Source organism: Cavia porcellus, unplaced genomic scaffold (genome assembly GCF_034190915.1).
Source record: "Cavia porcellus strain 051 isolate PalLab524CR breed Dunkin Hartley unplaced genomic scaffold, mCavPor4.1 scaffold_6, whole genome shotgun sequence".
Taxonomy (NCBI): domain Eukaryota; kingdom Metazoa; phylum Chordata; class Mammalia; order Rodentia; family Caviidae; genus Cavia; species Cavia porcellus.
This window is the reverse complement of record NW_026947489.1, coordinates 30,195,332-30,223,093: the sequence shown is the minus strand read 5'-3', so window position 1 is coordinate 30,223,093 and position 27,762 is coordinate 30,195,332. Positions and strand designations below refer to the sequence as shown.

The 27,762-nt window shown below is 40.6% G+C and overlaps 1 protein-coding gene, 1 long non-coding RNA gene and 1 other non-coding gene across 5 annotated transcripts in view; 2 read left to right on the top strand and 1 right to left on the bottom strand.

Moving 5' to 3' along the window:
- Positions 1-27,762, bottom strand: part of LOC111758461 (uncharacterized) — a 135,753-nt gene that overhangs the window by 22,977 nt on the left and 85,014 nt on the right. Inside the window, exons 5-6 of one of the 2 annotated variants that reach the window (XR_010048014.1) lie at positions 20,328-20,402; positions 19,124-19,295 (exon numbers count right to left, since the gene is read on the bottom strand). This is a non-coding gene — a long non-coding RNA (uncharacterized LOC111758461). Of the gene's footprint in view, positions 1-19,123; positions 19,296-20,327; positions 20,403-27,762 lie in introns of those variants that run through there. The other variant, XR_002792639.2, reaches the window with a different exon arrangement.
- Bub1b (BUB1 mitotic checkpoint serine/threonine kinase B) overlaps positions 16,571-27,762 on the top strand; it is a 62,229-nt gene continuing 51,037 nt past the window's right edge. The window contains exons 1-4 of one of the 2 annotated variants that reach the window (XM_013159017.3): positions 16,571-16,761; positions 19,104-19,250; positions 26,368-26,427; positions 26,929-27,073. In XM_013159017.3, the coding sequence (XP_013014471.1) occupies positions 16,757-16,761; positions 19,104-19,250; positions 26,368-26,427; positions 26,929-27,073 (357 nt within the window). In that variant the 5' untranslated portion in view covers positions 16,571-16,756. Of the gene's footprint in view, positions 16,796-19,103; positions 19,251-26,367; positions 26,428-26,928; positions 27,074-27,762 lie in introns of both variants that reach the window. The other variant, XM_013159016.3, reaches the window with a different exon arrangement.
- LOC111758550 (small nucleolar RNA SNORA2/SNORA34 family) lies at positions 24,514-24,650 on the top strand. Its single transcript, XR_002792723.1, has one exon. It is a non-coding gene; the product is annotated as a small nucleolar RNA SNORA2/SNORA34 family (small nucleolar RNA).

The following is a 27,762-nucleotide window of genomic DNA, read 5'->3' as shown; positions in this document are numbered from 1 at the left end:
CTGAGAGACAATACCTGATACCCATAATTTAAAGGTGGAGAGATTTAATTTGGGCCATTGTTTGGGGGGACTTAGGCCATGGTTAGCTGGCTCCAAGGCAAGAAAATCAGTAGCAGAAGGGCATGGCAGAGCAAAACTGCTAAGTTTGTGGTGGTCAGGAAGCAGCACAGAGGAACAATGTCAAAGAAGGGGTGGTAAGCCAGACACAAGCTATTTTAGCTGCCTTTCTCATTGCTGAGACAAAACACCCAGTACCCACAAGTGAAGACAGCAGAGCTTTACTTAGCTCACAGTTTGTAGAAGCTTCAGTCCATAATCCGCTGCCTCCAAGGAAGGGTGGCATATGGCAGAGGGATAATCAATCATTCATAGCAGCAAGAGACAGCAAAAGCGACAGGAGATTTTTAACAGCATCTTTCTGCCTTTAAATCTTAACCAGACTGCTGGAATTCAGGTAATGACAAACCAATCAGTGGACTGATTAGTAATTCCACACCCTTAATCCCTACATCACACACTCAAGACCCAGCCATCTCTCAAAAAACCCTATGACCACATGAGGCTTTGGGAGAGGGAGCCATTTCAACACAAACCATAATATAGACCCCAAACTTCATGATCCATCCAAACACACCCAGAAGTGTCCTCCACTAATTCTCTGAGTGGATCCCAAATCAATCAAATTAACACAATAAAGCTAAACTATCACATCACACCCTTTGTCAGTTTGACACCTAAACATATTTCCTTAAGCCATACATAATCCCCAAATAAACATAAGGTCATAACTTTAATCAAAATGATACAACAGCCTCGTATACAAATGAAAATCCAATAACCCCTTCTCAAAAGTCTCAATAGTTCCAGCATTTTTCAAAAGTCCAAGTCTCTTCTGAGACAAGAGGCAAAATCTGGGCTGTAAACCTCTGTAAAAATAAAGACAAGTTTCATAATCCCAAAGTACAATGGCATAGGGTAAACATTAATCATTCCAAAAGGGAAGAGAGAATAGAACAGAATTGGACAAAAGCAAAACTGAAACTTGGCAGGGCAAATGTTAAGTCTTTTTTTTTTGGTTTTTTTCCTTTTTTTATTAGTACTGGGAATTGAACTCACGACTGCCTGCTTGCAAGGCAAGCGCTTATGCCGCTGAGCTAAATCCCCAGCTCCCAAATGTTAAGTCTTGTGGCTCCATGTCTGGCATCCAGGGCACATGGCTATGAGATGCCAGCAGCCCCACCCCCAGGGCCTTGCTGGTTGCAGTCCAAAAGTTCTCTATCTATCTATCAATCTATCTATCTTGGAGACAGGGCTTCACTATGTACTTCAGGCTTCCTTGAACTTACTATGTAGCCGAGGTTGGTCTTGAACTCACAGCAATCTTCTTGCCTCAGCCTTCTGAAAGTTGGGATTATAGATGTGCATCACGACACCTGACCTGCCCTCTCTCTTGAGCTGGATAAAACCTGCAGCTTTCCTAAGCAGATATTCCACCTTCCTGGAGTCTCCACCTTCTGGGGTCTCCACTGCACCTTTGACTTTATTTTCACAGCTTCAGGCATTGTCCCTTGAGAGACTGTTTTCCTAACTCCCAAGTCTTCCTTTGAAATCTGAGTGGAAGCCTACCTGACCCCACAACTCTTGTATTCTAATAAAGTCAGCATCACTCAGACAATTCCAGGGTCTGTTCTCTATGAAGGCAGTAGCCAGTCACCCTTCATCTATGGCTACAGTGGTCTCTAAGGGCCTGGATGACTGGTCACCGTTAAATGAATCCTAGGGAATCGATTCCTTAGGAGATTCTTCTTGAGCAGTGGCCTTATGGACTCTTTTAACAAAAAAGGGGTTGATACTTTTGCATCGTTGAGTTGGTGATGGTGGTGTCTTCCTAATTCTGAGATGCTCTCAATGAATCTTTTTTTTTGTTCCTGTTCCTTGCACCTAGTTCTTTTCAATAACACTAATAAGCTATTTTAATAACACTAACCTCTTCAGCAGTCATATTTTTTTAGGCAGGATGTCACTTTATTTTGGGATTATAGATGTGTGCCACCAGCTCACACGCCCAGCTCAGTCAAATCTTCTTTGTCCCAACTTCACAACTTGTTCCTTCTGGGCCAAATTTTAAATTTTTCAATTTTTTCACTCTACTTTTTGCCTCAGAGTCTCACTATTAAGTATGACTAAAATCAGCCAGTGGTACCCATGCTGCAGCCTGAATGTTGTGCTATTTTGAAATTTCCTTCACCAGGTCAGTTAATCCATTATCCTTAATCCCAGTCTCCCACAGATTTTCAGGACATAGGAGATTAGTGTTATTAATTTTTGTTTTTTGGGTTTTTTTTTCAGATATTTAGTCCAAATGCCAATGGAGCCCTTTATCCCAAATGAAACCTGGGCTGGCTGTTACTGTCCACATTCTTATCAGCATTCAGGGTCTTTTGAGTTCTGACCAGAATCAACCATCAAGCTCTGTTTACAACATTCTAAGGTTTGTTTTTTGTTTGTTTGTTTTTGTTTTTAGACAGGATCTTACTATGTGGCCCAGGCTGACCTCAAAGTTGGGGTAATACTTATGCCTCAGCCTCTACAGTAGTTAGGATGACCTGTATGTACATTGTGCTTGGTGGAATCCGAGCCTTTTTTCTTGTGTACTGGGGATCCAACCAATGACTTTGTACGTGCTAGGTAAGCACTCTACCACTGACTCACATCCTCAGCTCTAGCATGTCAGTTTTTGTCTTCCTGTTTATACCTTATTGTCACAAGGTACAGCCCAGCATGAGACTGCTAGAAACAGATAAAAGGTAGGGAGTCTGGGGAAGTGGAACACAGAGGAGAAGAACAGGGGGGAATTGTGAGCCCGTAGAAAGGAACTAAAGAAAATGCCATTAGCATATCCCTGTTGGTATAGCAAAATTCCTGAGCATGAGCAAACAAAGTTATGTGTTGCAGTGGGACAATGAGGCAGGGATGGGACGAATGCTGATGACTTGCTCCAAGTGGAGTGACCACAGGACCTGATGGAAGAGTGTCCAGGTTACAGGTGTCAGAAAGTGGCCTCCAACCAAGCTTTCCACTGTCAGACTAGTGCAGTTAGAACAGGGAGCTGAGGAAATCACTCCCTTTCACTCATTTAAGTTTGGACAGCACCCCAAAGCCATTCCTTCTTTTATTGTCCTAAGAGGTGGAAAAGACAAAACCCAGGGAATCTTTAATGCTCTAAGAGAATTAGAGAATCTTTAATGTTCTAAGAGAATCTCCTGGCCTGACTTTCCATCATCTTTGCTATACTCAAACCTTAGGAAGGATTCACAAATATGTACTACATCTCATAAATGTAATTTAGAACAGAGTACATTCTGGAACAGCCATGGTGACAGCTCCTAAAATGATTCAGTGCCCTATCTATCATATCTACGGACTCAGTGGGAGTGGGGCTGGGGATTTAGCTAAGCGGTATAAGCACCTGCCTTACAAGTGCATAATCATGAGTTTGATCCCCGGTACCAAAAAAAAAAAAAAAAATTTCAAAGCACATGTGACACAGTGCTTTTTACTTTCCTGTCACCACTTTTCTGTTCATGCCATATTTTCTTTTGGCACAGGCTTATCCCAAGTGAACAATCCACTGGCTGCTTTCTACTTGCCATTGGATATTTGCCTGCAACTCATTGCTCACAGCACTCGAGAGTCTGCAATTTATTTGCTGAATTTGTCGGGTGGCAACAATACCCCAGAAGACAGCCCTCAGGCTCTTTGCATGACAAAAACTAAACAGAAAAGGAAACATTGCATCCTCTTGCCTTACAGATTTCTCTTCTACCATGGCATGCGGAGGGAAAAAGTCAACCCAAGGCAAATGGCATCCTTCCTGAGGCGCATACTTTCGTGTTGGTATAACCTGTCATGCTCTTGCCCCTCACAGATACTTTTGCCAGCATTATAACTGCATTAATTAGTCACTCACCTTGAATAATACCCTTTTTTACCCTTCAAGTATATTGTATTATCATAATCTTTTATTGTTTACTTCTTTTTTCAGTGATGGCAATGTCGCCTATTTGTTTATTTCAAAATAATGTAAGAAACTCCCAGGAGGTATTATTCTGTGCTGAACTAAAACATGAGCCATACCCCCATCTGTGGAGTCCTCCTCCTTCATTTCATCTCCCTAACTGCTACCCTGTTGTTCACATAGAATTTTATTTTATTTTATTTTATTTGTACTGGGAATAGAACCAAAAAGAGCTGTGGCACTGAGCTACATCCTACAACTCTAGCCATTTTTATTCTTTATTTTGAGGCACAATCTCATTAAATTGTCCAGACTGGACTCTAACTTGTGATCCTCCCGCCTCAGCCTCCCAAGTAGCTGAGATTACAGGTATGCCCAGTCCCATATAGATTTTTCTAAGTTAATGTGCTCTTAAATTATGTGAGGTGAGAGCCTCAAATAGTTGCAAAGTATAGGAAGTACCGCACCTTGCTGAAATTTGACTTCCATGTGGCAGTGTTAGGAGGTGGGGAAGCTGGCCCTAGAAAGACAATTGGACTGTTAGCAGGAATTAAAGCTTGCAAGCCTGGTATGTTGGGGTTGATTGTGTCAATTTGAGTAAGAAGCTGAACTAAATCTGCTCAGCAATTCCATACCCAAGGGGTGGAAAACTCACCCTAGGGCTTATCGCCTGGCTGGTATGAAAGGGAAATAAGGGTTTAGTTTAGCGGCATAAGCACCTGCCTTGCAAGCAGGCAGTCGTGAGTTCGATCCCTGGTACCGATAAAAAGGAAAAAGACCAAAAAAAAAAAAAAAAAGAAGAAGAAGAAGAAGAACAGATCTGCTTCTGTTTCTTTGGAGGGGCTCTAGTCATCACCTTCACCTTGGACATTGTCTCCTAGCAAAGACTCTTGAGCTTCCAGTGCAGACCCTCAGCCTTCTGGTGTAGATTCTTCAGCCTTCTGTAGGAGACTCATTGGGCTCCTGATACAGACCCACATGGGGCACTGCAGCAAGCTCCAGACCTTCTCCTGGATCCTGCAGTCTCCAGGGCACAGGACAGACCCTCTGTACGCTCCCACGTCTGACTCTGTGGGTGGCCATTGTACCCTAATCTTGTAAATTCTTATATATTTGTATGTCTATTTTTCTAGTAACTGCTGACTGATACACCTGAGGTAGCTGGTGAGTTCTCACTCTCAGCAGATTTTGTACAGTAAGGGCAGTTGGTATAAAGCAAGGCTGCCCTCCTGTTTTCTCTTCCATGCATCCCACTTGTCCTGCTCTTCACCATGAATTGAAACAGCAGATGCAACTACCCTAATCTCAAACATCGTAGCCTCTGAAACCATGAGTCAAAATAGACATCTTTCCTGTATAAATTACGCAGTCTCTGGCCAAGCATGGTGGCACATGCCTGTAATCCTAGCACTCGGGAGACCGAGGCAGGAGGATTGCTGTGAGTTTGAGGCCAGCTTGGGCTACAAAGTGAGCTCAAGTTCAGCCCAAACCGCACAACAAGATCTTGTCTCAAAAAGATAAATATAAATAAATAAATGACCCAGTCTCAAGTATTTAACTACAGCAAGAGGCAACAAAACATACCACAGTACCACAGTTCATTTGCAAGGACCAAAATCTAGTGCCTGCCAATTCTTTTTTTTTCTTTAATTATTAGGATATATTTGCAGTGCAAAATGATTGCATTCACTGTGAGGAGCTGGTACATGTACAAAACACATCTGAATACTTTTCACTTCTCCTTCTCCTTCCCTCCTTCTTACCAAGTTCTAAGTGACTGAATTTGCTCACACTCAGAGATGGAGCCTCAGTCAGTGACACACATTCACAGCATTGAGTCACCAATATGCAGTGAGTGAAGATTGCTGTAAAATATACTTCATACATTTAAAACTTTCATCTAAGTTGGGATTTCCCAGTCTCAAGACTGCTGACAGCATGGACTAATTGTTTGCTGTGAATATAGAGGTGAATGGAATTTTTTCTCCCCTCTTAAAAGGTTCAAATCTGCTGAAACAAACTGATGCTACCAGTAAACCCACTATTACGGCTTGTATCTAGCTTCTCCCCAAAGAGAATTTAGTGATAACTAAATTAGTCCACTAATTTATTTAGCATATGGGGTAATAGAAATGCCCATGCTGGGTGTGTGTGACACCAACCAATTGTCTTATAGCCTGAATGGAATGAAAGAGAAAGGGTGAAAGGAGGCTGCTGCTTTTTTTTTTTTTTTTTTTTTTTTGTCTTTTTGTGGTTTTTACTGGTACCAGGGATCAAACTCATGACTGCCTGCTTGCAAGGCAGGCTCTTATGCCGCTGAGCTAACCCCCAGCCCCCAAGGCTGCTGCTTTGCTGCTTGCTGTCTGCCATCCCATGGGCCGTTTCTCCTCTTTCACGTCCCTCTAGCATGCCACCCTGCTTTGGAGGCAGCCTAGAGATAATACCTTGTGATATAATCCGTGTAGATGTGGTGATATTTCTCTCTTTTTCTTACAATAGGAGTTTAATATTCTCTGGTTAATAAAATTTTAGGGGTAGGATCAAAGGCAATTGTATTTCCTTTTGACATGTCTAGTCTTTGAGTAGATAAGGAAACTTCTGGAGAAACCCTCGTCCAACAGTTGGAGGGAAAAGAAAGGTGGGAAGGTTAGGGAGACTAGATTTTAAAGCAGTATCTAAGGCCTTGAAATTTCCTATAGCTCAAAGTGTTCAATGTGTCAAAGCATTATATTTTGGGGTACCATTTTCTGAGCTCAGGGAAGCTGTACTGTTCTTTGTTAGAAGTTCAGCAATATACGAGGCTTCTATCCCTAGATGCCAATTGTACTCTGAACTCAGCAAATTCTGCAGGTAAAATGTTCCCTAAGTACAGTATTTCTACCTAACAGAGAATACATGCAGCCAGGTTGGTGGTGCACACCTGAATCCTAGTAGACTGGAAGGGGAGGTATGAGGATTGCACATTAAACCCCAGCCTTAGTGATTTAGTGAGACCCTGTCTCAAAATATAAATGTGTTTTCAATCCGATTTTATTGATACATTTTAGAAATACATAATGATCACATTCATCATAGAGAGTTTGTACCTGTACAGGACATAACTTGTTTCTGTTTCCCCCCATTCACCTACCTTCTCTTCAGGCCCTCTTCTCCCCATTTACAAAAGCTTTGTTTCCATTTTTTCCTTCTTTTCTAATTTTTAAAGTCTTTTCCCTTCTTTCCCTTCCCCCTCCCTCCTCATTTGTTTCCTTCTCCATTTTAACGTTTTCTTGCTATTTCACAATACTTCTTATACATTTTGGTCCTTATTTATACTTCTGGTTTCTCACACCAGAGAAACAATGAGGTATTTATACATGTGTGTCCAATTTATTTTACTTAAGAGTGTGATATCAAGGTTCATCCATTTACGTAGAAATGTCTGAAGCTTATCATTCTTTATGGTAGAGTAGTACTCCACTTTATAAAAACTCACATTTTCTTTATCCATTCACCAGTTGATGGGCATTTGGGCTGTTTCCAAGATTTGGATATTACAAACTGTGCTGCTATAAACATGGCTATGCATATATTGCTGTGGTTTGATGCTTTTAATCCTTACAGAGAGATACCAAGAAAGGGAATAGCTGGGTCAAATGGAACCTCTAGCTTTATTGTGTTTGGGGAATATCCACACTGATTTTCACAGTCGTTACACTCCCACCCACAGTTGAGAAGGGTTCCTTTTCCCCCACAAACCCTCCAAGATTTGTTATTGCTTGATTTCTTGGGGGTTTTTGTTTGTTTGTTTGTTTTTTGTTTTTTGTCTTTTTCCTTTTTTATCAGTACCGAGGATCGAACTCACGACTGCCTGCTTGCAAGGCAGGCGCTTATGCCGCTGAACTAAATCCCCAGCCCCCAGCTAAATCCTCAGCCCCCTGATTGCTTGATAATATACATTCATTCTGGAGTGAGATGGATTCCCAGTGTTCATTTAATTTGTATTCTCAAATGATCAGTGATGTTGAACATTTTTTCATGTATTTATTTGCTGTTTGTATTTCTTCATTTGAGAAGTGTGTATTCATCTCAAGTGCCCGTTTTTGGGTTGGATCTTTAAATTTGGAGGGGGTTCTGATTTCTCTCTCTCTCTCTTTCTCTCTCTCTCTCTCTCTCTCTCGTTCTTTATATGTTCTAAATAATAATCTTATGCCTGAGGAACAGCTGGAAAACTTTGTTTCCCACATTGTGGATTTTCTCTTTGTTCTGTGGTGGTTTCTCTTGCTTTACACAAGTTTTTTTTTTAATTAAGATGAGATCCCAGTTGTTGATTCTTTCTGGTAGTTCCTGTGTAATTGGGGTTTTATTCATAGTCTTTGCATCACCAATATCTTCAAGAATTCTACCTATTCTATCTTCCAGAAGATTTAATGTTTCTGTTTTAATATTTAAACCTTCGATCTATTTTGATTTTAGTTTAGTGCATGGTGAAAGATACAGTTCTAATTTTAACGTTCAGCACCCAGCAAGCCCGTTTTCTCAGCACCACTTATTAAAGAGGCTATCTTTCTTTCAGTGAATGTGTTTGGCACTTTTGTCAAAGGTAAGGTGACTTAAAAAAAAAAATAACGTGACTTGATATGTCTGGGGCTTTCTCTACAACTACTAATCTGTTCATTGATCCTGAAGTCTGTGTTTTATTTTGTTTTGTTTTTTGATGGTATCATAATGTGTGTGTGTGTGTGTGTGTATTTTTAAATCACAGTTGCTTTGTAGTATAATTTCAAGTCCATAATTGAGATGCCCTTGTCTTATCTTTGTTGCCCAAGATTGCCTTTGCTATTCTAGGTCTCTTCAGTTCCAGATGAATTTTAGGATTGTTTTCTCTAATTCTATGAGATATGCTATTGGAATTTTGATTGGGGTTGCATTGAATCTGTGTAACAGTTTTGGAAGTATGACCATTTTCAGTATATTGATTCTTCCTACCCAAGAGCAAGGAATAACTTTCCATTTTCTGATAACCTCCTTGATCTTTTTCAGAGTACTGTAGTTTTCAATGTAGAGGTCTTTAACCTCAAAATAAAAATTTTAAAAAGGACTAAAACTATAAGACAGTGTGAAGGCCCTAAGTTCAAACTTTGATACTGAAAAGAGGTGTTGGGAAAACATACAAGCATATTTTTATGTGTAGACCCTTGTCCAGTTGGCTGCCTGAACAATTCCTGCAAGCTTGTTAGAAATGCAAGGTCTTGGTGCTGGGGATTTAGCTCAGCGGCATAAGCGCCTGCCTTGCAAGCAGGCAGTCGTGAGTTCGATCCCTGGTACCGATAAAAACGGAAAAAAAAACAAAAACAAAAAAAAAAAAACGAAAAAGACAAAAAAGAAAATTAAAAAAAAAAAAAAATAAAGTAAATGCAAGGTCTTGAACCCGTCTCAGACTTACTGAATCAAGATTTGCAATTTGAAAAGATCCTCCAGGTATACAGTTTGAGAAGCACATTTGTAGCATTTACATGAATTACACTTCAGTGAATAAAGTGGGCCAGGGTTGGGTGTCTCACTGAGGAGTACTGCCATTTTGAATAGGAAAACTTCTTGTTGTGTGGGTCTGTCCTCTTCTTTGCAGGATGTCCTGTCCCATTCCTATAGCTCATCAGTGCCCCAAATAAAAGTATTCTCTGACACCCTCTGGAGAGCAGAACCATTTTGGGGTGTCTTGGAGTACAGATACCTGAAAAGATGTGCGGTTTTTGCAGTGAGACAACCTTGGGTGAATGTGAGCTGTTTCAGAGTGGGGCTTCTTGGCTGCCGGTGGCTCAGAAAGTGAAGATGCAGAAACTCACGCATCGCAGTGCACAGCCAGGTGACAGGCGGTGAGCACTGGCTGAGGAAAAGCTAGCACTGAAAGTGTGGAAAACCCTGGCCAATGTCCATGCTGGGCCCAAGCCCTCCAAGAGAGACTGGAATTGTGTGGTACACCCAACCAGTCAGACCAGCTGGGCCAGTTCTCCCAGGCCCCTGAAGCCTCCATATCCCAGTCAGGATAAAGTGAATAAATCAAAACAATCCGGCATTGGAAAGCTGTGTCTGAGATATGGAAGGGAATGTACCCAATCTGTGCCCAGCAGCTTCTCACCTGCAGCAGGAGTGAGGGGTCTATAGGCACTTCCCAGAGCTGGGAGAAGCGTAGAACTCCTTAACTGGGCAACTAGAGGGGTCACTGGAGGGAGCCAGGCTCCTAGTCCACAGCCGAGATAGCTGGATTCCCAACTGGCCCTGCAGCAGAAGGGGCTGGGTTTGGCTCCTTTGCGCTCCCAGGTGTGGTGAGTCAGGAGCAGCTCCTGCCAGGTCCCCACACCTCCCCTAGACTCCCTCCTTTAGGACTACCTACCAGCAGATCTCCTGGGACTGGGGCACTCTTAGTCACACCTCCTACTTGTTTTTCAAGGCTATCTCAGCAGCACTTTCTGACCTCTCTTCCTCTGGCCCCCACGTACCGTTGGGAGAAGGGTAGTATCCTTTTTTGAGTTCTCCTAACTCCACACACATACTGGAGGGTTACAGCTAGTAATTGTTATGTTATATATTGTTTTCCTTGAGCAAAAGATTTGTGTGTGTGTGTGTGTATATGTATGTGTGTATATCTATCTATAGCTAAATCATCTATATCTATATCTATATACACACACACTTACACGCACATATATTCCTGGTGCCAGGGACAGCACATGACATACAATATTTTAGAAAGTGTTTTTTGAATGAATGAAGGACATTCTTTTTTTTTTTTTTTTTTTTTTTTTTTTTGTCTTTTTCATTTTTATCGGTACCAGGGATCGAACTCACGACCGCCTGCTTGCAAGGCAGGTGCTTACGCTGCTGAGCTAAATCCCCAGCCCCTGAAGGACATTCTTGATAGCTGACCTGACAAGGAAGTCTATACTAGCTATTTTTTTGTGCTGATGTCCATTAGTCAGCCAGTTAACCAGTATTTGAACAGGTGCTGGAGATTTGATAAAGAGCAAAATTGACACAATTTGTCCCATGTTCTAGGAGACCCAGAGCCAGTGACTGACAGAAGGCCGGATAGTCCAAGTTCTTTGTTTACAAAGTGGAAGAAATGGCACCAGTGAATGGGAGGGGTGACCTTCTTGTGCTTGTCTGTATAGTAGCTTGTTATCAATTTCTGACCCCACACTTTCCCCCTCCAAATTCTAAGGCCATCAATAAGGCCAGGCACTTGATTGAGCAGCAAAGGACACTTTTATTCCTGGTTAAGTCTAGAAGTGGGAGATAAAGTTCACCAATCAATTTCCCAAACCATTAGGGATTGTGAGTTACAGGTTGAGGGTAAATGAAAGGAGGGCAAGGAATATTTGTGCCTTTTCTGAGGATAGGTGAAGATATTCCAGAAACTTGGGTTTTTTTTTTGTTTTTGTTTTTGTTTTTTTTTTTTTTTTTTTGATAGTGAAGATAGAACCCAGGGCATTTACACTGAAAAAAAAATCTTTTTTTTTTGAGACAGGGTCTCACTATGCACTATGCAGTTCAGTCTGCCCTTGAGCTCACTTTGTAGCCCAGGCTGGTCTCAAACTTGCAACGATCCTCCCACCTCAGACTCCTGATTGCTGGGAGTACAGGCATGAGCCACCACGCCTGGCTACATTGAAATTTTTTAATCTGGGAATTTTTAACACCTTCTGTGATAGGACCTTGCTAAATTGCTAAATTGCCCAAGCTGGGCTTTAATTTGTAATCCTCTTGCCTCAGCCTCCCAGTTGGGACTACAGACATGGGTGAAGCACTATGCTCAGCTTTTTTTAAATAGTTCTTTCTGGTCATTATATGGCAATCAGCATTGGTCATGGTGCAGGAGGGTGTGCCGTTTACTGTGTAAATAAATTATAGTGAAGAGAGAGGTTCACTCTATCAGCCATTGTAGATCAGCCAGTTTTGGCTAGCCCCCTGGAGGAGCAGCCTCTGACCTGCTGGCATTCTGCACTTAGAGATAAACAAGAGTAGAGTTAAGTGGAAATTCAGCTAAGTAGTACAAGATTATCATGGGTCATTTGATATGGGCACACGTATCTCATCACTAACAGAAGCCAGCCTGGCAATGCCACAGCTCCCCTGCTGGAAACAGGACAGGCCAGAGCTAGCTAACATCCTTCCTCTTGGAATGTCCACCACCTTCCAAGGGGACTGGATAGAAAATCAGAAATAGGTTCAGGTTGATCCAGAGAGCTCTGCCATCCTTCTTTTGTCTTTGGCTGTCATTTAGCATGTAAATTATAGTAAAGACAGAGATTGTCTGGTGGTCACTCTAGCACTTTTTTTTGAGACATCTTGCTATGCAGTTCAGGTGGCCTTGAACTCACTTTGTGGTCCAGGCTAGCCTCAAACTCATGACGATGCTTCTGCTTCAGCCTCCCAAATGCTGGGATTATAGGAGTGTCACCATGCCCAGCCAAAATGACTTTGCCTTGTCTCTGGGTTTTATCCCAGCTCTGCTTTGGGAGTCTGTGTCAGAAAAAAGGTATTGAAAATTCCTAGAGGCAACACAGTGGAGAAAGGACACCTATGGAGTTCTGTTCTAGCTCAGGCTTAAGCCCAGGGCTGCATCTGGGATTCTGCAATGTGAAGTGTTCCTCTTAAATTGCTCTGAAAGTATCCCTAGTTCAGCTTTTTTAGTGTTCCTTAGTCTCCCAAAGCTGTTTCATGAAAGGAAGAACATTGGCCAATTCTAGCTGAGATCTAGGCAAAGCTAAAAAAAAAAAAAAAAGAATAGGACCTGCTTAGAGGCACAGACCTGTAATGCCAGCACTTGGAATGTTGAGGATCATGGCCAATCTGAGGCCACCCTGGGCAACATAGTGAGTAACAAGGCCAGTTTGACTCATAAACCAAAAAGTAGGAATATGGGCCGAATAGTTCATCACCTCACTTGGTTCTTCTCCGAATCATCTGCTATTTAGCTTAGCTAAGTTGTTTGCAAACATCTGGCATCCTCCCAAACTGGATCTGCAGAAACCCTGCTCATGGCTGAGCCCTCAGGGTGTCCAAGGTAAACTTTGCAGACTAACTGAGCAAGGTAGTGAGGAATCCTGCCTAGCAGAAATGCAATAGAAGCCTGATCATATCCACCCGGAGGCATTCCATCCTCCTTGTCTGTGCCAGGAGCCATCACCATTACTGGTCAACTACTGTTGGCTGGTCAGCAACCTCAAGCACAGATTGGGCAGGAGGTAACTGCTTTTCTGAGCCCTCACAGCCATGAAGTGATGTAAACAACAGTAATGAAAATTCCACTGGACTTCCAATCCCAGTAGTCAGCAGCCCCTAGGCCTTGTCTCTTCCTCTCGGCAACACAGTTGGTTTATCTTATTATACCTCTTTTTCATTGGTTCTTCCACCTCAAGACACCTAATCACTGTTAAATCCACCATGTGATTATGTTCTGATTGGCCAATCTGTTGCTGGGGAAAAGGCTAGCATGGGGATGCTGCTTTCCCAGATGTGGTATCCTTCTGGTCCCTGCATGCCCCTAGTTCTGTATTTTTTGACCCCTCCTACGCCCAGACAGTCCTCTGCATTCCGTGGCTTCATAGTAAACTACCCTGGAAACCCAGAGATTACATATTTAGTGTTTAGCCTGCTAAAGATGGATTTTGTACAGTCCGAGAAAGCAAAGCACAATTGAGGAAATCAACCTTTGCACAATAAGGAACACACACATCTCCACAAGACCGGGAGAGATCATAGGCTTTCTGACAATAAATCCATCTAAGAACCACTGATGTATTTAAGTATGGCTTAGAATAAAGTAAAAGCGTAAAATCAAAGGGCTTACTACGATAGTCCCAGACTGCTACTAGTCACCACTATACCTGAAATTCTACCAATAAGACTTACACTTTTGTAAATTTTCTTCTCTGGAAGCCTCCCCTTAAAATACAGAGCCCTGGAGGGAGACTATATTAAGTAACACACCCCAAAATCTATTCTAAAAGAAGCTGTATAGAAAGGTTTCTATTCTTAGCACTATGGATTAAACCCAGGGCCTCAGACATGCTAGGCAAGTGCTTCAACACTGAGGGACCTACCCAGTCCCCCTTTATTTTGAAACACGATCTCAAAGAAATTTCCTGGACTGGTCTCAAACTTGTGATCTTCTTGTGCTGGTCTCTGGAGTAGCTGGGATTACAAGTATGTGCCACTGTGTCCATTTTATGGAAAGGTTTATTTATAATCAAATGTTTAGAGATGCCAATATATTTTGTCATCCCGTGATAAGTAGACTAATGGTCCCCAAAGATTTTCATGTCCTCATACATGGAACCTGTGAAAATGTTACCTTACACAGCAAAAAGAGACCTGGAAGGCATGATTAAGGAAGAGGAGCTAGAGATGGAAAGATTATCCTGGATTATCTAGGTGGGTTTAATCTAATTATATGAGCCTTTAAAAGTGAAACAATTTTCTTGACTGGGATCAGACAGAAAAATGGGATACTGGAAGCTGGTGAGACAGACGCTATCTTCCTGGCTATGAAGATGCAGGAAGGAGACCATGAGCCAGCATCTCTAGAAACTGGAAGAAGAGAAACAAATTCTCTTTAGTTTAGAAACAATGTCTCTTTAGAAGACAGCCTTTGATCAACCCAGTGAGATTTGTGTCAAACTTCTGAGCTATCACACTATAATAAATTTATGTCATTTTAAACTACTAAGTTTATACACATTAAAGCAGCAACAGAAAGCTAATACACTCTCCTCCTTGAAGATTCCTTTGGCATATAAAAAGCTCTAAGTAACTATTCATCTGACTCACATTTCAGAATCAATTGAACACCACATTCCTATTTCCCTGTAACATCTATTGGTTATTTTATTTATGGTGTTCAGGATTGATCCCAGGACCTTGCCTGTGCTAGGCAAAAACTCTACCCCAGGGCGCTGGGGATTTAGCTCAGAGGCATAAGCACCTGTCTTGCAAGCAGGCAGTCCTGGGTTTGATCCCCGGTACCAATAAAAAACAAACAAAACAAAACAAAACAAAAAAAACTACCCCTGAGCTATATCCTTAGCCCCATGTGACATCTATTGGTATTACAAAATGCACTATGGAAAATACGGTACTATAGCATTAACTATTAGTAACATCGTAGTATAATTGAATTCCTATATGATAGTAACAGAATGGGACGCAGGACAGTTAAATTTTGATGGACCAACATGGAGGTTCAAAGAGATGAAGCCTGGGTGGGGAGACTCTTTGGACAGTGGTGGATATGTACCACAGATACACATCAGCTGCTGCACACCTGTCTTGTGCTCAATAGTTTGTAAGTCTTCTTGCCCTTCATATTCACCATCTTTTCTAAGGAAATTTCTCCAACTTCCTCCTTTTTCCCAGGACCCATGTTGGAAGGTCTTCTTTTATGCTTCTATGGCCCCCAGGTTTTATTTACCTCTGGGTGTGGCAACAATGTGCTGAAATGCCCTGTTTGTTTGTGTCTCCCACCAGCCTGAAGTTCTTAGAAGGCAAGAGCTTCGACTAGTTCACTGTTTATTCCTGTGTTTCACCCCACTTAGCACACTGAGGGTCTCAAACTGTGCCTTAGTCTCTTTCTCTTTCTACCCCAAAGGTGTATGAGTTCACTCCTGACTTGCCTCCTAACTGGTGGATGCTGCTGAACTGTGTAATAACACCTGGCCTCCAGGTTGGTTGTCCAATCATAGTCCAGCTTAACCAGAACTCATGTTCCAGGTAAGACCACAGAGCACCTGCTGCCTCCCTCAATTTGTCTCTCTTTTTCTGTTTTTTCCCCTTAGTGAAACAAGCAAGGATTTTAGGCTGATTGCATTACCACACTTTACAAGACATTTGACTAGGCCACAAAGATCAAAAAGATCAAATGATACACATCTAAGAGGATGGTCAAAGTTGAGAAGTTGTAGAATGAACAGCACCCTGAGAAACAAAATGTAGCTAAACCAGCACTGGTATAAGATAAAAAATAAATCTGCTGCTTTAAAAAATTAGGATGCAGTTTTTAAATTTTTCTTTCTTTTCTTTTCTTTTTTTTTTTTTTTTGCGGTACCAGGGATCAAACTTACAACCTCATGCTTGCCAGGCAGACGCTTATACCGCTGAGCTAAATTCCCAGTCCTTTTTTTTTTTTAATTTGAGGGTTGGCCAGGAAATAACTGGATCACAGTGGCCTAAGAATGAGCACCCATGGGCCTTTTTGTGGAAAGGAGGGAGTGACCACAGCCTGGCCAGCACGCCAGAACAGTAAGTTCTTACACTCAAAAAACCAAAGCAATTCCGGTGCTGAAAGTGTCACTTCCTTGGTTCTGAGACTCTTCCTTCAGCCGGGACGCAGAGAGCACAGGGGAACATCCTACTACTTAACACGTTGCACCTGGGTAGCCATTGACTCCCCACCCCCACTTCCCCACGAACTACTACTCCCGTTATGCCTTGCAACCAGGAGGCCTTAAACCCAGGATAAACCAGGTATCCCAGAATGCCTCGGGCGAGAGACGCACGTAGGGAGAGGGCGTGGCCACGTCGACCGCGCGGGACCGTTAAATTTGAAACTCGGCGGCTGGAAGTTGGCGCGTGAGACGGCCGGTTTGTGACAGAGTTGGTTTCGTGATCTTTTCCTGAAGCACCGCTTTCTCACTTCGGTGGCTTTGAGGCCAGGTTCTGGAGGGAAGCCGAGACGGTCGGCAGCCCTGAGGAAAAGGAATGCGGTATGGCGGAGGCGAAGAAAGAAGTCGGTCCTAGGTCGGTGAGGGAGAAAAGCCGCTAGGAGCGGGGTGTGCGAGGTCTCAGGAGCCTGGCAGGTGCCGAGGCTCTGCGCAGAGTCGTCGAGGGTAGGCCGAGCCTCTCTTATGCTGGAATCGCGGTCAGCAGAGACGAAGCCAGGCATGTGAAAATCCTGCGACCTGCTTCAAAGCAGAGGCGGCAAAAGCCCACGGGTAACAAAGAGTTTGCGGCCGCTCGTTAGCCGTTGAGCTTGGACATAGCTCTTATTTGGAAAAGGCTGCTATGGGGTTCTGGAAAAATTCAAATTGTTTTTAAAATAACTGCTTCTTAACCTGTGCTCAAATTATGTTACGTGGTACTTCCCTAATGTAAGATAAAAAGCCCTTCTCTGCACATTTGGTGCTTTTCCTTTAAAAAAAAATGACCGCCTAGTAAGCACTGGGTGCTACCAATAAAGGACACGAAAATCTCAGCTCTCTTGGAAAATAAGTATTGGTGTGAGATAAAGGTGAAGGAGACAGAATAAACATGGCAAAAATTAATGTACCGGTTTTACTAAAAGAATTTAAGGGAAGACAGGAAGTCTTGAGTGAGGGTCGGTGCAGTTTTAGATAGGTCTGAAGGGAGGCCTCACCGAGAACGTGTCAAGACTTACAGGGAGTTCAAGAGCTGGTCATGCATAAATCTGGGGGAAGTGCAAAGAACAGGAAGGAGGTGAGGAACCTGCCCCAGGCCTGTCCAAGACCTGTGTAGTGGAGCACAATAAACAGGAGAATAGAAGGACATTAATTTAAAAATAAATATGCAGGCATTGGAAGGACTTGGCTTTTACTCTAATTGAAAATTATTGCAAGATTTTGAAGAGCTAAATGGAGTCACTTTATCTGCTGTGTTATATAAAGACAAAAATGGATGAAACAGGGAGATCAGTTATGACTATTGAAATAATCCAAGCAAGAGAAAAGGGTGGTTTGAATGAGGCTGAAAAAAAATGTTGATTTCTGGCTATATTTTGAAGATAGAGCCAACAAGACTGACTAACTGATAGACTGACAGTTCATTAAAATTTGTGGTAAGATCTTTGGCCTGAGCCGTTGGAAGAATGGAATTGCTATTTATTTGAGATGAGTGAAAGCAGGAGGAGCAGGGAGCAGTCCCAGTTTAGTTTGGGACACTTACAAGTATTATTTAAAGAGCAAGAGAAGACACAGAAGCTGAGGCAAGAGGACTGCAAGTTTGCCAGCCTGGGCAACTTAGGGAGACTGCCTCAAAGCAAGAAAAAAAACTACAGATGCATTCAACATTTACTCAGTGTTTACTGGTGCAGTATCATGGAGTAGGCCATGGATATGGAAAGAAATGACATGGCCCTGACATTTACAGGGTTTCCACAATAGAGTCTAAAATACATAAGTGGTTATAACCCAAACTGTTAGTCACTTCATTACTTTCAGTTTGTTTGTTTGTATGTTTTTTTGGCAGGGTTTTGTGTAGCCCAGGCTTGAACACAATCCTGCCTCAGTCTGTAAAATGCTAGGGTTACAGACCTACACCAGCAGGGCCCTGCTAGTTACTTTCTTTCTTGAAGAGAGTTTTCACCTATCATCTAGATTAATGTCCCACTAATTTTCATTCTAATTTGAAAATTAGTGCCTTTTTTTTTTAACACCCAGCAATAACATTTTAGAAATAGGCTTTTGTCTGATCATTGCAGAGCTCTGAAGTGCAGAGTACATTCACCTAAATTGTGATTACCTCCAAAAACTTTTGGGGATTTCCCTAGTAGGGGCTTTGGAGAGCTAGTTTTGCATAGTTAACTATTTATCTGGACTCCCTGTATATACAAACTCCAGCTGTTTGTGTTGCCTTGTGCACACTAGGCAAATACCATATCACTGAACTATATTCTTTGCCCTATTTAATATTTTATTTTGAGATAAGGTCTTACTAAGTTGTCTGGGCCATGAACTTGCCATCCTCTTGCCCCAGTCTCCTAAGTGACTGAGGTTACAGCTGTGAGCCATCATACTCAGCCAAACCTCAGTTTGAAGTCATTATTTAAAACATAGGGTGTTAATCTGCCCAACATTTTGCTAATTTTAAATTAAACTAGATAAATATTCAATAGTAGGTGTGGAACTATCTAGTTTATCAATTTAGATACTTTTGTTTTTCTTCTTTTTTTTTCTTGCCTTAAATTTCATTTTTACAGTGTGACCACAAAACCCTTGCCAAATTCTGTCTTCCATTAGGTAACACCAAAACCATAAACTTGGAAACCAAGTGACAAGTATGTTGGTATGCATTTATTTTTGTTTCTTCACAGTGAAGCCATGACGGTGGAGGGAGATGAATGGGAGTTGAGTAAAGAAAATGTACAACCCTTGAGGCAGGGGCGGATCATGTCCACACTTCAAGGAGCTCTGGCACAACAGGAATCTGCCTGTAACAGTGCTCTTCAGCAGCAGAAACGGTATGTAGAATGGCTTGGGTTCAACCTGGCTTCGTTCATCTCCTGCTGTGGTAGTTAACATGGGTGCCAATCCATGTATAAAAGGCATTCTCCAAAATCCACAGTGTAAGAACCTGTCCCACTGCATCTTTTTCATTATAAGACAGCTAAAGAGCTCTTTAAGGGCTAGTAAGAACAAGGGCAATAGGATTTCATTTGATTGTAGAGCAGTTAAACTCTTTTATCAATAAAAATGGGATATATATAGGGTCAGTGATAAACATAGTAAAGTATCATGTGATAGTGTTTTCCAGAAGCGTTATGTCATTCTGGGCTCCTAAGCAGATTTAATTCTTTCATAGTAATCAGTTAGAGACTGTCTCCTTGAAGTTCTGACCATTGAGGGAGAGTGATTTTTTTTCTACTAATGGAGATTCAGCCTAGAGTCACATGCATGTTAGATGAGTATTCTGAGCTACACCCCAGCTTGAGCATGCTATTTTAATTATTATTATTATTATTTTTAAACAGGGTCTCACTATGTACCCCAGCTGGCCTTGACCTAGCTATGTGGTTCAAGCTAGCTTTGTAGACTTGAGTTTCTCCTGCCTCAGCCTTCTAAGTCTCAGGCATATACCACTATTTGACTGAAAATATGGCAAGAAAAAATAGTGATCTCAAGATCCTGTAAACCTTGGAGAAATTGGATTTATATTAGAAAGTTTCTGAAGAATGACTCCCAGGCTGGGAGTTAAAATGTAATGAGTATGTTTATTTGTGTTACTGAATCTTCAAAAGCATTGTGTTTCATGATTTTGTGTCAAAGATGGTGATGTTTTACTATTAAAACTCCTTCCTGAGGCCAGGGGTTTAGCTCAGAGGCGTAAGTGCCTGCTGGGCAAAGGTGAAGTTGTGAGTTCAATCCCCGGTACCAAACAAAAAAAGCCTGACTCCTTGCTGTTTTCTGTAACATCACACTAGTCTTTCTACTTCTCTCCTTTTTCTTGTGGGCTTCCTTGTCTAGTAACTTTTTACTATAGTTGCTGAGACAAAGTACCCAACACTCAACAAGAAAGAAAGAAAGGTTTAATTTCTTACAGTTCTTAGAGGTTTCAGTCCATACTCAGTTGTCTAAGCGGCAGGGTAGCATGGCAGGCCACCATTCATAGCTGGCTGCAAAAAGCAAGACACAAATTGGCAAGAGAGACACACCTTCTTCCCGCCATTACATCATATCCTGGCTCCACCCCTTAGGTAGGGGTAGCACTCATACCACCAATCCAAGCGCTAGATAGTGAACCAGTCAGGAATGCTAGATTCCGCTCAGCTCATACTGAGGCTTGGGGGCCACTGACATAAATCATGACTCTTAGTACTGTGTTTAACCTAAGTCTCTGTTGTTTTCCTTTTGTTCTTGTTCCATATTCAAAGTTTCCTTATTGTTCATTTAACATGGGTATCTCTTGATTTTTATTTTTTCTACCCATAACAGAAGATGGTCCCTGATTATGATGGGTGAATTTAAGACTTTTCAGGTCTATGGTGATGTGAAAGTGATACAAATTCAGTAGAAACTGCACCTTGAATTTTTGTCTTTTTCTCAGTCAAGGGAGAGACAGTAGGACTGTCTCGTGATGCTCAACAGCAGTAATGATCTGCAGCTTTGCTCATGAGGGTGAACACCCATACTTTAGGTGTGCTGCTAAACTGCTGTGGTGTGTGGTAGGGTATGTGTATTAAATGCACTTTTTTTTTTTTGGTCTTTTTCCTTTTTATCGGTACCGGGGATCGAACTCACGACTGCCTGCTTGCAAGGCAGGCGCTTATGCTGCTGAGCTAAATCCCCAGCCCCTAAATGCACTTTGAATATAGGATATTTTCAACTCATGACAGGTTTATCAGGTCATATCCTTATTGTAAGCCAAGGACCATCTGTAATTAGATGAATGTTTCACTTAATGTACAAAGTGTGTTAGAAACATAGTAAATGTTGAAATTTTTCAAAAATTTATTACACTGAAAGACACATTGCCAGTTCTGAAAGTCTTCTTTAGTTGCTGTGTTGTGGCTCCTTGATTTCCCTAATCTGTTCAAAACATTTACCTTTCATGGTCATTTCCACTTTGGGAAGAGCCAGAAGTTACCAGCTGCCAGATCCAACATACAGGGTGGAAGGATAAGGACACATCACAATTTTTTTTTTTTTTTTTTTTTGGTTACCGGGGATCAAACTCAAGACCGTAGGCACTTAGGCCGCTGAGCTAAATCCCTGGCCCCCATCATATTTTTATGAGCCTTCCTTTCTTTTGGATGTCACTTCACAGAAGCATTCACTGTAGTTTTGATCACATCTTATAAAGACAACCCTGAAAAAGCATTTCCAGAACTGCTTTGAAAAATGGCAAGAATTGAATAACTTTGTTCAAAGTTGAGCTGGGAAGATTATATAACTACTGAACTCTTCTCAAACATAGCCTCCTTTTTCTGACTCCGTTTTGGTTAATGGTACTTAATCCTACTCACTGTTCTCTTATCCTAATTTTATTTAGTCTGTTGATAAGGACTGGTAGTTTTTTTATTTTTTGAGTGCTGGAGATTGAACCTAGGGCATTATAAATGCTAACTAAACATGTGTTCAACTACTATCACATCCCCAATTGTGGAATTATTTGATTCCCCTCCCTTCCCCTCCTTCCCTCCCCCTTTCTCCCTCCCTCCCCCTTTCTCTCTCTCTCCCTCCCCCTTTCTCTCTCTCTCTCTCTCTCTCTCTCTCTCTCTCTCTTTCTCTCTCGCTCTCTCTATCTCTCTCTTTCTTGGGATTGAACACAGGACCTTCTCACTGAACTGCATCCAAGCCCCATTTTAAATTTTTTATTTTGGGGGCTGGGGATATAGCTCAGCGGCATAAGCGCCTGCCTTGCAAGCAGGTAGTCGTAAGTTCAATCCCTGGTACCGATAAAAATGAAAAAGACCAAAAAAATTTTTTTTATTTTGAGTTAGGGTCTTGCAAAGTTGCCCTGGTAGAATTTAAACTTCAGATCCTTTTGCCTGAGCCTCCCAGAGTGCTGGAATTACAGGTATGTGCTAACATGTAGTCTTGAGGTTTCTTTTTTTTTTTAACTATAAGTTACATGCAAGGAAATGCTTAGATTTTTAAGTGTACAATTTAATAATCAATTTTGTATGTATTTTGAGACATAAAACATTTCTTCAGAAAGTTGTCATGTTCTTTCCCATTAAACGCCCTCCTTCATGAAGCATCTGCTGATCAGATTTCTATCATTGTAGGTTACTTTTGTTTACCCTAGAATTTTATATAAATAGAATCATAGTTCTTTTAAATTCAGTATATTTTTGAGACTTTTTCATGTTACATGCATCACTAGATTTTCCTTTTTATTATTCAGTAGTATTCTTTTGTTTATCCATTCACTAATTGACGGGCACTCAAGTTTTTCAGTTTGTATCTTATGAATAAAGATTTTCTTTTCCCTTGGAATAGGATTTCTGGAACATAGGATAGATGTATATTTAAATTCGAAGCAACTGCTAGTTTGCAGAGTGATTATCACATTTAACACTCCTGCCTGTAATGTATTACACTGTGTTTTAACTCTAAATCCGCTCCAGTATTTAGCATTCTCTTTTTAGCCATCATAGTACCGTGAAGTTGTGTCTCACTGTGGTCTTGCTTTGCATTTCCCTAATGATTCATCCCTAATGATTCAGAGCACTTTTCCACATGCTTATCAATCTTCTGTATATCTTTCCTGGTATATTTGTTCAGACATTTTGTCCAATTTTTAAGTTAGTTTGCAGGAATTCTTTATATACTCTGTACACAAGTCCTTTATCAAACATACATGTTATAAATACTTTTTCCCATTTGTTGGTTGTCTGCCTTGGTGATTTTATTGTCTTTTTTTCTTTTGGTGGTCCTAGGGACTGAATCCAGGCTTCACATGTGCTGTGTGCTTTACCAATGAATGACACCTCCAGCCCCCTTTGTGGTGTTTTTCCTTAATCACCAATGTTTTAATCTCAATGACAATTAGTGTTTTTCTTTTATGGTTAAAGAGATCTTAAAGAGATCTTTGCATTCTCCAAAATTACCAATACTAGCTTCCTTTGTCTTAGCTTTTGTGTTTAGTTGTTTAGTGTATAATTCACTTTAAATTTATCTTTGTAGGGGCTGGGGATTTAGCTCAGCGGCATAAGCGCCTGCCTTGCAAGCAGGCAATTGTGAGTTGGATCCCTGGTACCGATAAAGACGAAAAAGACAAAAATAAATAAATAAATAAATTTATCTTTGTATATACTGTGACATTAGAATAAAAGTTCTTTCAATTTGGGTATCAAGTTGCTCTGCCTCCACTTATTGAAGAGAGGGCTCCCCTACTCCACCCACTGAATTGCTTTGAGGTCTTGTCTGAAATCATTTGAAGTTAGATGTAGGGACATATGCTATCATCCTAGTACTCTGGGAGGCTAAGGCAAGAAGATCACAAGTTCAAGCCCAACCTGAGCAACTTAACAAATCCCTGTGTCAAAACAAAAATTGGTCTGGGGATGTAATTCAAGGGCCTAGGTTTAATTCTTAGTACCCCCCAAAAAAATCATTTGTTAGAGGACTGAGATGGTAGCCCACTAGTAGTGCTTACATAACATGTATAAGGCCCTGGGTTCAATCCTTAATGCTGCAAAAAACAAAAAATTTTGTATGCATATGTGTGGATTATTCCTGGAGTGTCTTATGTTTCATTGATGAAATTGTCTGTTTCACCAGTAATACATTGGTTTTCTAATTTAGCTTCACAAAATAAGTTAGATAGGGGTATAGGGTGAATTCTTTTTCAGAATTGCTTTAATTATTCTTGGTCTTTTGCTTTTCCAAATAAATTTGTTTCTTTAGATTTTGGTCAGATTGCATTGAATCTGCAGGTCAATTTGGAGATTACTGATTTTTGTCAGTAATGTTTTAGATTTTATCATTATTTCTGTAGATAATCTCATTATTTCATACTTAAATTGCCATACTAGCTTTGCTTCCCATTCTTAGAGTGTTGCTTTGTAAATCTTTTTTGAAATCTTTATTCTGCATATTTAAGGTACTTTCCAATTAAAACTAATTGTGGCTTGAGCAAATGAAGTCAGTATTAGCTCTTCTTCCCTGGGACAAAACACCTGACATACACAACTCAAAGGAAGAAAGATTTATTTTGGTTCACAGTTTCAGAGTTTCAGTCCATGATCCACTGACTCCAAGGCAAGAGCATTATAGCAGTTGGCCCTGAATCAAGACCAGCAGATTGCTATAGCTGCTGGTTTCAAACAGGAGCCTAAAGAGAATTCTTTCTGTGGTCTGTTGGCTATTTCAGAACTTTGGAAATGTAATGGTCAATTCATCAGAAAGAAACAGCTAAATTTTATAGTTAAAATTTATTTAAAAAGAAAGAAATGTGGCAGAAGGGCATGGTGGAGGAAAGTTGATAGAGAAGTAGAAAAAAAGGGGTCAGGAGCAACGTGTATCCTTCAAAGGCATTATCCAGCAACTACTTCTTGCAGTTGGGTTCTATCCACAAAAGCCCATTCAGCTGTGAACTCATCAGTGAGGTAATTCACTGATGAGGTTAGGCTCATGATCCAGTTGCATCTCATACATCTGCATAGTGCTGTATTGGGGATTAAGCCTCTGTATGTCTTTTGGGGGATACTTTATATTTAAACCATATTTTATGGGGTACTTCATATTTAATCCATATTGGATTTTGTTTGTTTGTTTTTGTTTTTATTTGTTTTCGTATGTGGTATTGAGGTTTGAATCCAGGTCCTTTGCACTAAGCTACAGCAACAGTACCTTTTTCTTCTTTTGAGACAGCATCTTGGTAAGTTGCTGAGTTGCCCGGAATGAGCTCCAACTTGAGATCCTGCTACCTCTGCCTCCCAGAGTGCTAGAATTACAGGTGTATACCAAATATACCCAGCTCAAAGTTTTAAAATTTAAAACATGTCTTTCTTACCTCTCTAGATGGCTCCATGCCTAAGTTCCTTTGGTTAAGCTCTGCCACTTTTTTCAGTATTGGTTTGCCTCCCTCTTGAGAAATCAAAACACTCCCATCTTTTTATTCATGCTAGAGATTAAATTTGGCCTATGTGCGTGATAGGATGCTAGGAAAACACAGTTCTAGAAAACTTTCAGATCTTTTGGTTGCTTCCAAATTCTGCCTTCAGAAGCTACACTTGTGATGCCTCCTTTTGAATTTGTGTGTGTGGGTTTGTTTGATTTATTTATTTATTTATTGGTGCTGGGAATCGAACTCATGACCTGGCACTTACCAGGCAGGCGCTTATGCTGCAGAGCTAAATCCCTGGCCCTTATTTATTTATTTTTGAGGCAAAGCCTCAGCCTTGAAATCAGAAACTTATTTCTTACATCCTAACTAACATTACCCATGGAACTTTTTTATTTTTGTGTTTGTTTGATGCTGGGGATCAAACTTAGGTCTCTGTGCAAGTATCTGCCACTGAGCTACATCCTAGCCTGCACTTCTTTCTAACTTTATGTTGTTGTTTTTTTTTTTTTTGATACTAGGGATTGAACTCACGACCTCGAGTTTGCCAAGCAGGCACTTATGCGGCTGAGCTAAACCCCTAGCCCTTCTTTTTTCTAACTTTAAGATTATTATTTCTGTGCATGTGTGTGGTGTGTTCAACACTATGCTACATTAAAAATAAAAGCTATTGTTAATGGAGCATTTAGTATGTCTAAATATATTTTACAGATGAAACTAAAGAGTGAGAGTAGTTGTCTAGTGTCCCTCAGCTAGTAATTGATGGAGCTGGATTTGAATCTGGAGTCACATTCCAGAGCTTTTAATTACTGTGTAATACTGCTTTTCCATGCATTGTCTTAAAATTTCTCATTTCTCTATATTTTGTTCCATCTGTTATCAGACAGAATCTTTTTTTTTTTTTTAATCAGACAGAATCTTAATGGTCTGGTTTTTTTTTGTTTGTTTGTTTGTTTAACAAATCCTGAAACTCTAGTAGTTATTTAGATCAATATTCTTACTAAATGGATAAAAAGGAAAGTGATACTTGATATTATATATGCTTACATTTTCCATTTAAATTTCAGGTCATTTGAATCTGAAATTCGATTTTATGCTGGAAATGATCCTCTGGATGTTTGGGATAGGTGGGTATTTTTATTTGACACGGTCAGCAGAAACCTTAACAGATAAGTCCTTATGTCTGTGTTTCTCAAACTGGGTTTGTGGAGTTATTGGTATGTCATAGTAGAAAGTGATATCTTGGGACACAGAGATCCAGAATAGCCTTGTTGATGTTTTGTATTTGTTTTGCAGTACTGGGGAAGAAACCAGGACCTCAGATTCTCACATTTGCTAAACATTTCTACTACTCTACCCTTGAGATATTTAAGATCAAAATTTAGTTTGTAGCATACAACTTTGAGCTATACCTTTTTGTCCCTCTCCTCAGTATTCCCCAGAAACATATATTAGAGCTACTTTGGAAATGTTTGAAAGGTTAGGATATGTCATTGAGATCGCCATAGAAATAGAGATATTAAACAGTTAAGTATTTCAGCTTAAAGAAATCCAGAATTGGTCATGGAGCCAGGACAAAATTACACTTACAACTCAGAATATGTTCTTTTTCTTTTCTTCTCATTCAGGTATATAAACTGGACAGAGCAGAGCTATCCTCAAGGTGGGAAGGAGAGTAACATGTCAACATTATTAGAAAGAGCTATAGAAGCACTACAAGGAGAAAACCGTTATTACAGTGATCCTCGATTTCTCAACCTCTGGCTTAAATTGGTAAGCCTTTCTTAAATGCCCTCTGAGTTTATAAACTCAGAGATTTTTCTCTAGAGATGTCTAATATACAAAAAAAAAAAGGTAAAAGAAATTTTTCTCTAGAAGTGTCTAGAATACAAAAAAAGAAAAGATAAAAGCAGACCCATGTAGTAGATGGTAAACATTTAATACATAGTTGGACTTTACTTAAAGTTAGATTTAAATATAACGTACTGAGGTTTTATACTCCTTTAAGACTGATCATTAAGTTTGTTCATTCATTTATTCTGAGGTCTTTTTTTTTTTTTAATCGGCACCGGGGATCAAACTCACGACCATGTGCTTGCAAGGCAGGTGCTTATGCCGCTGAGCTAAATCCCCAGCCCCTGTTCATTTATTCTGAATGTAACTGGGTCTTGTACAGAAGGAAGACATGTAGGAGCCAGCCTTATCAGTATAATTGTTTGTGTAAGAATGATTCCTTAGTGATTTTGGTATCTCTTTCTCTCCTTTATAAGAATCATCATCATAAAATAGTAATGTGTTAGTTTTTTATTGGCCTTTGACAACTTTCACCTAGAATATTGTCACAGGAAATATGTCTGCCTGACCACTTTGTGCTTTCACTGGACATGTAGTTCTTTCATTCTACGTATTCTTACGATTTTTTTCTTAAGAATTATTTTTTATAAAGCTGGGCATGGTGCTGC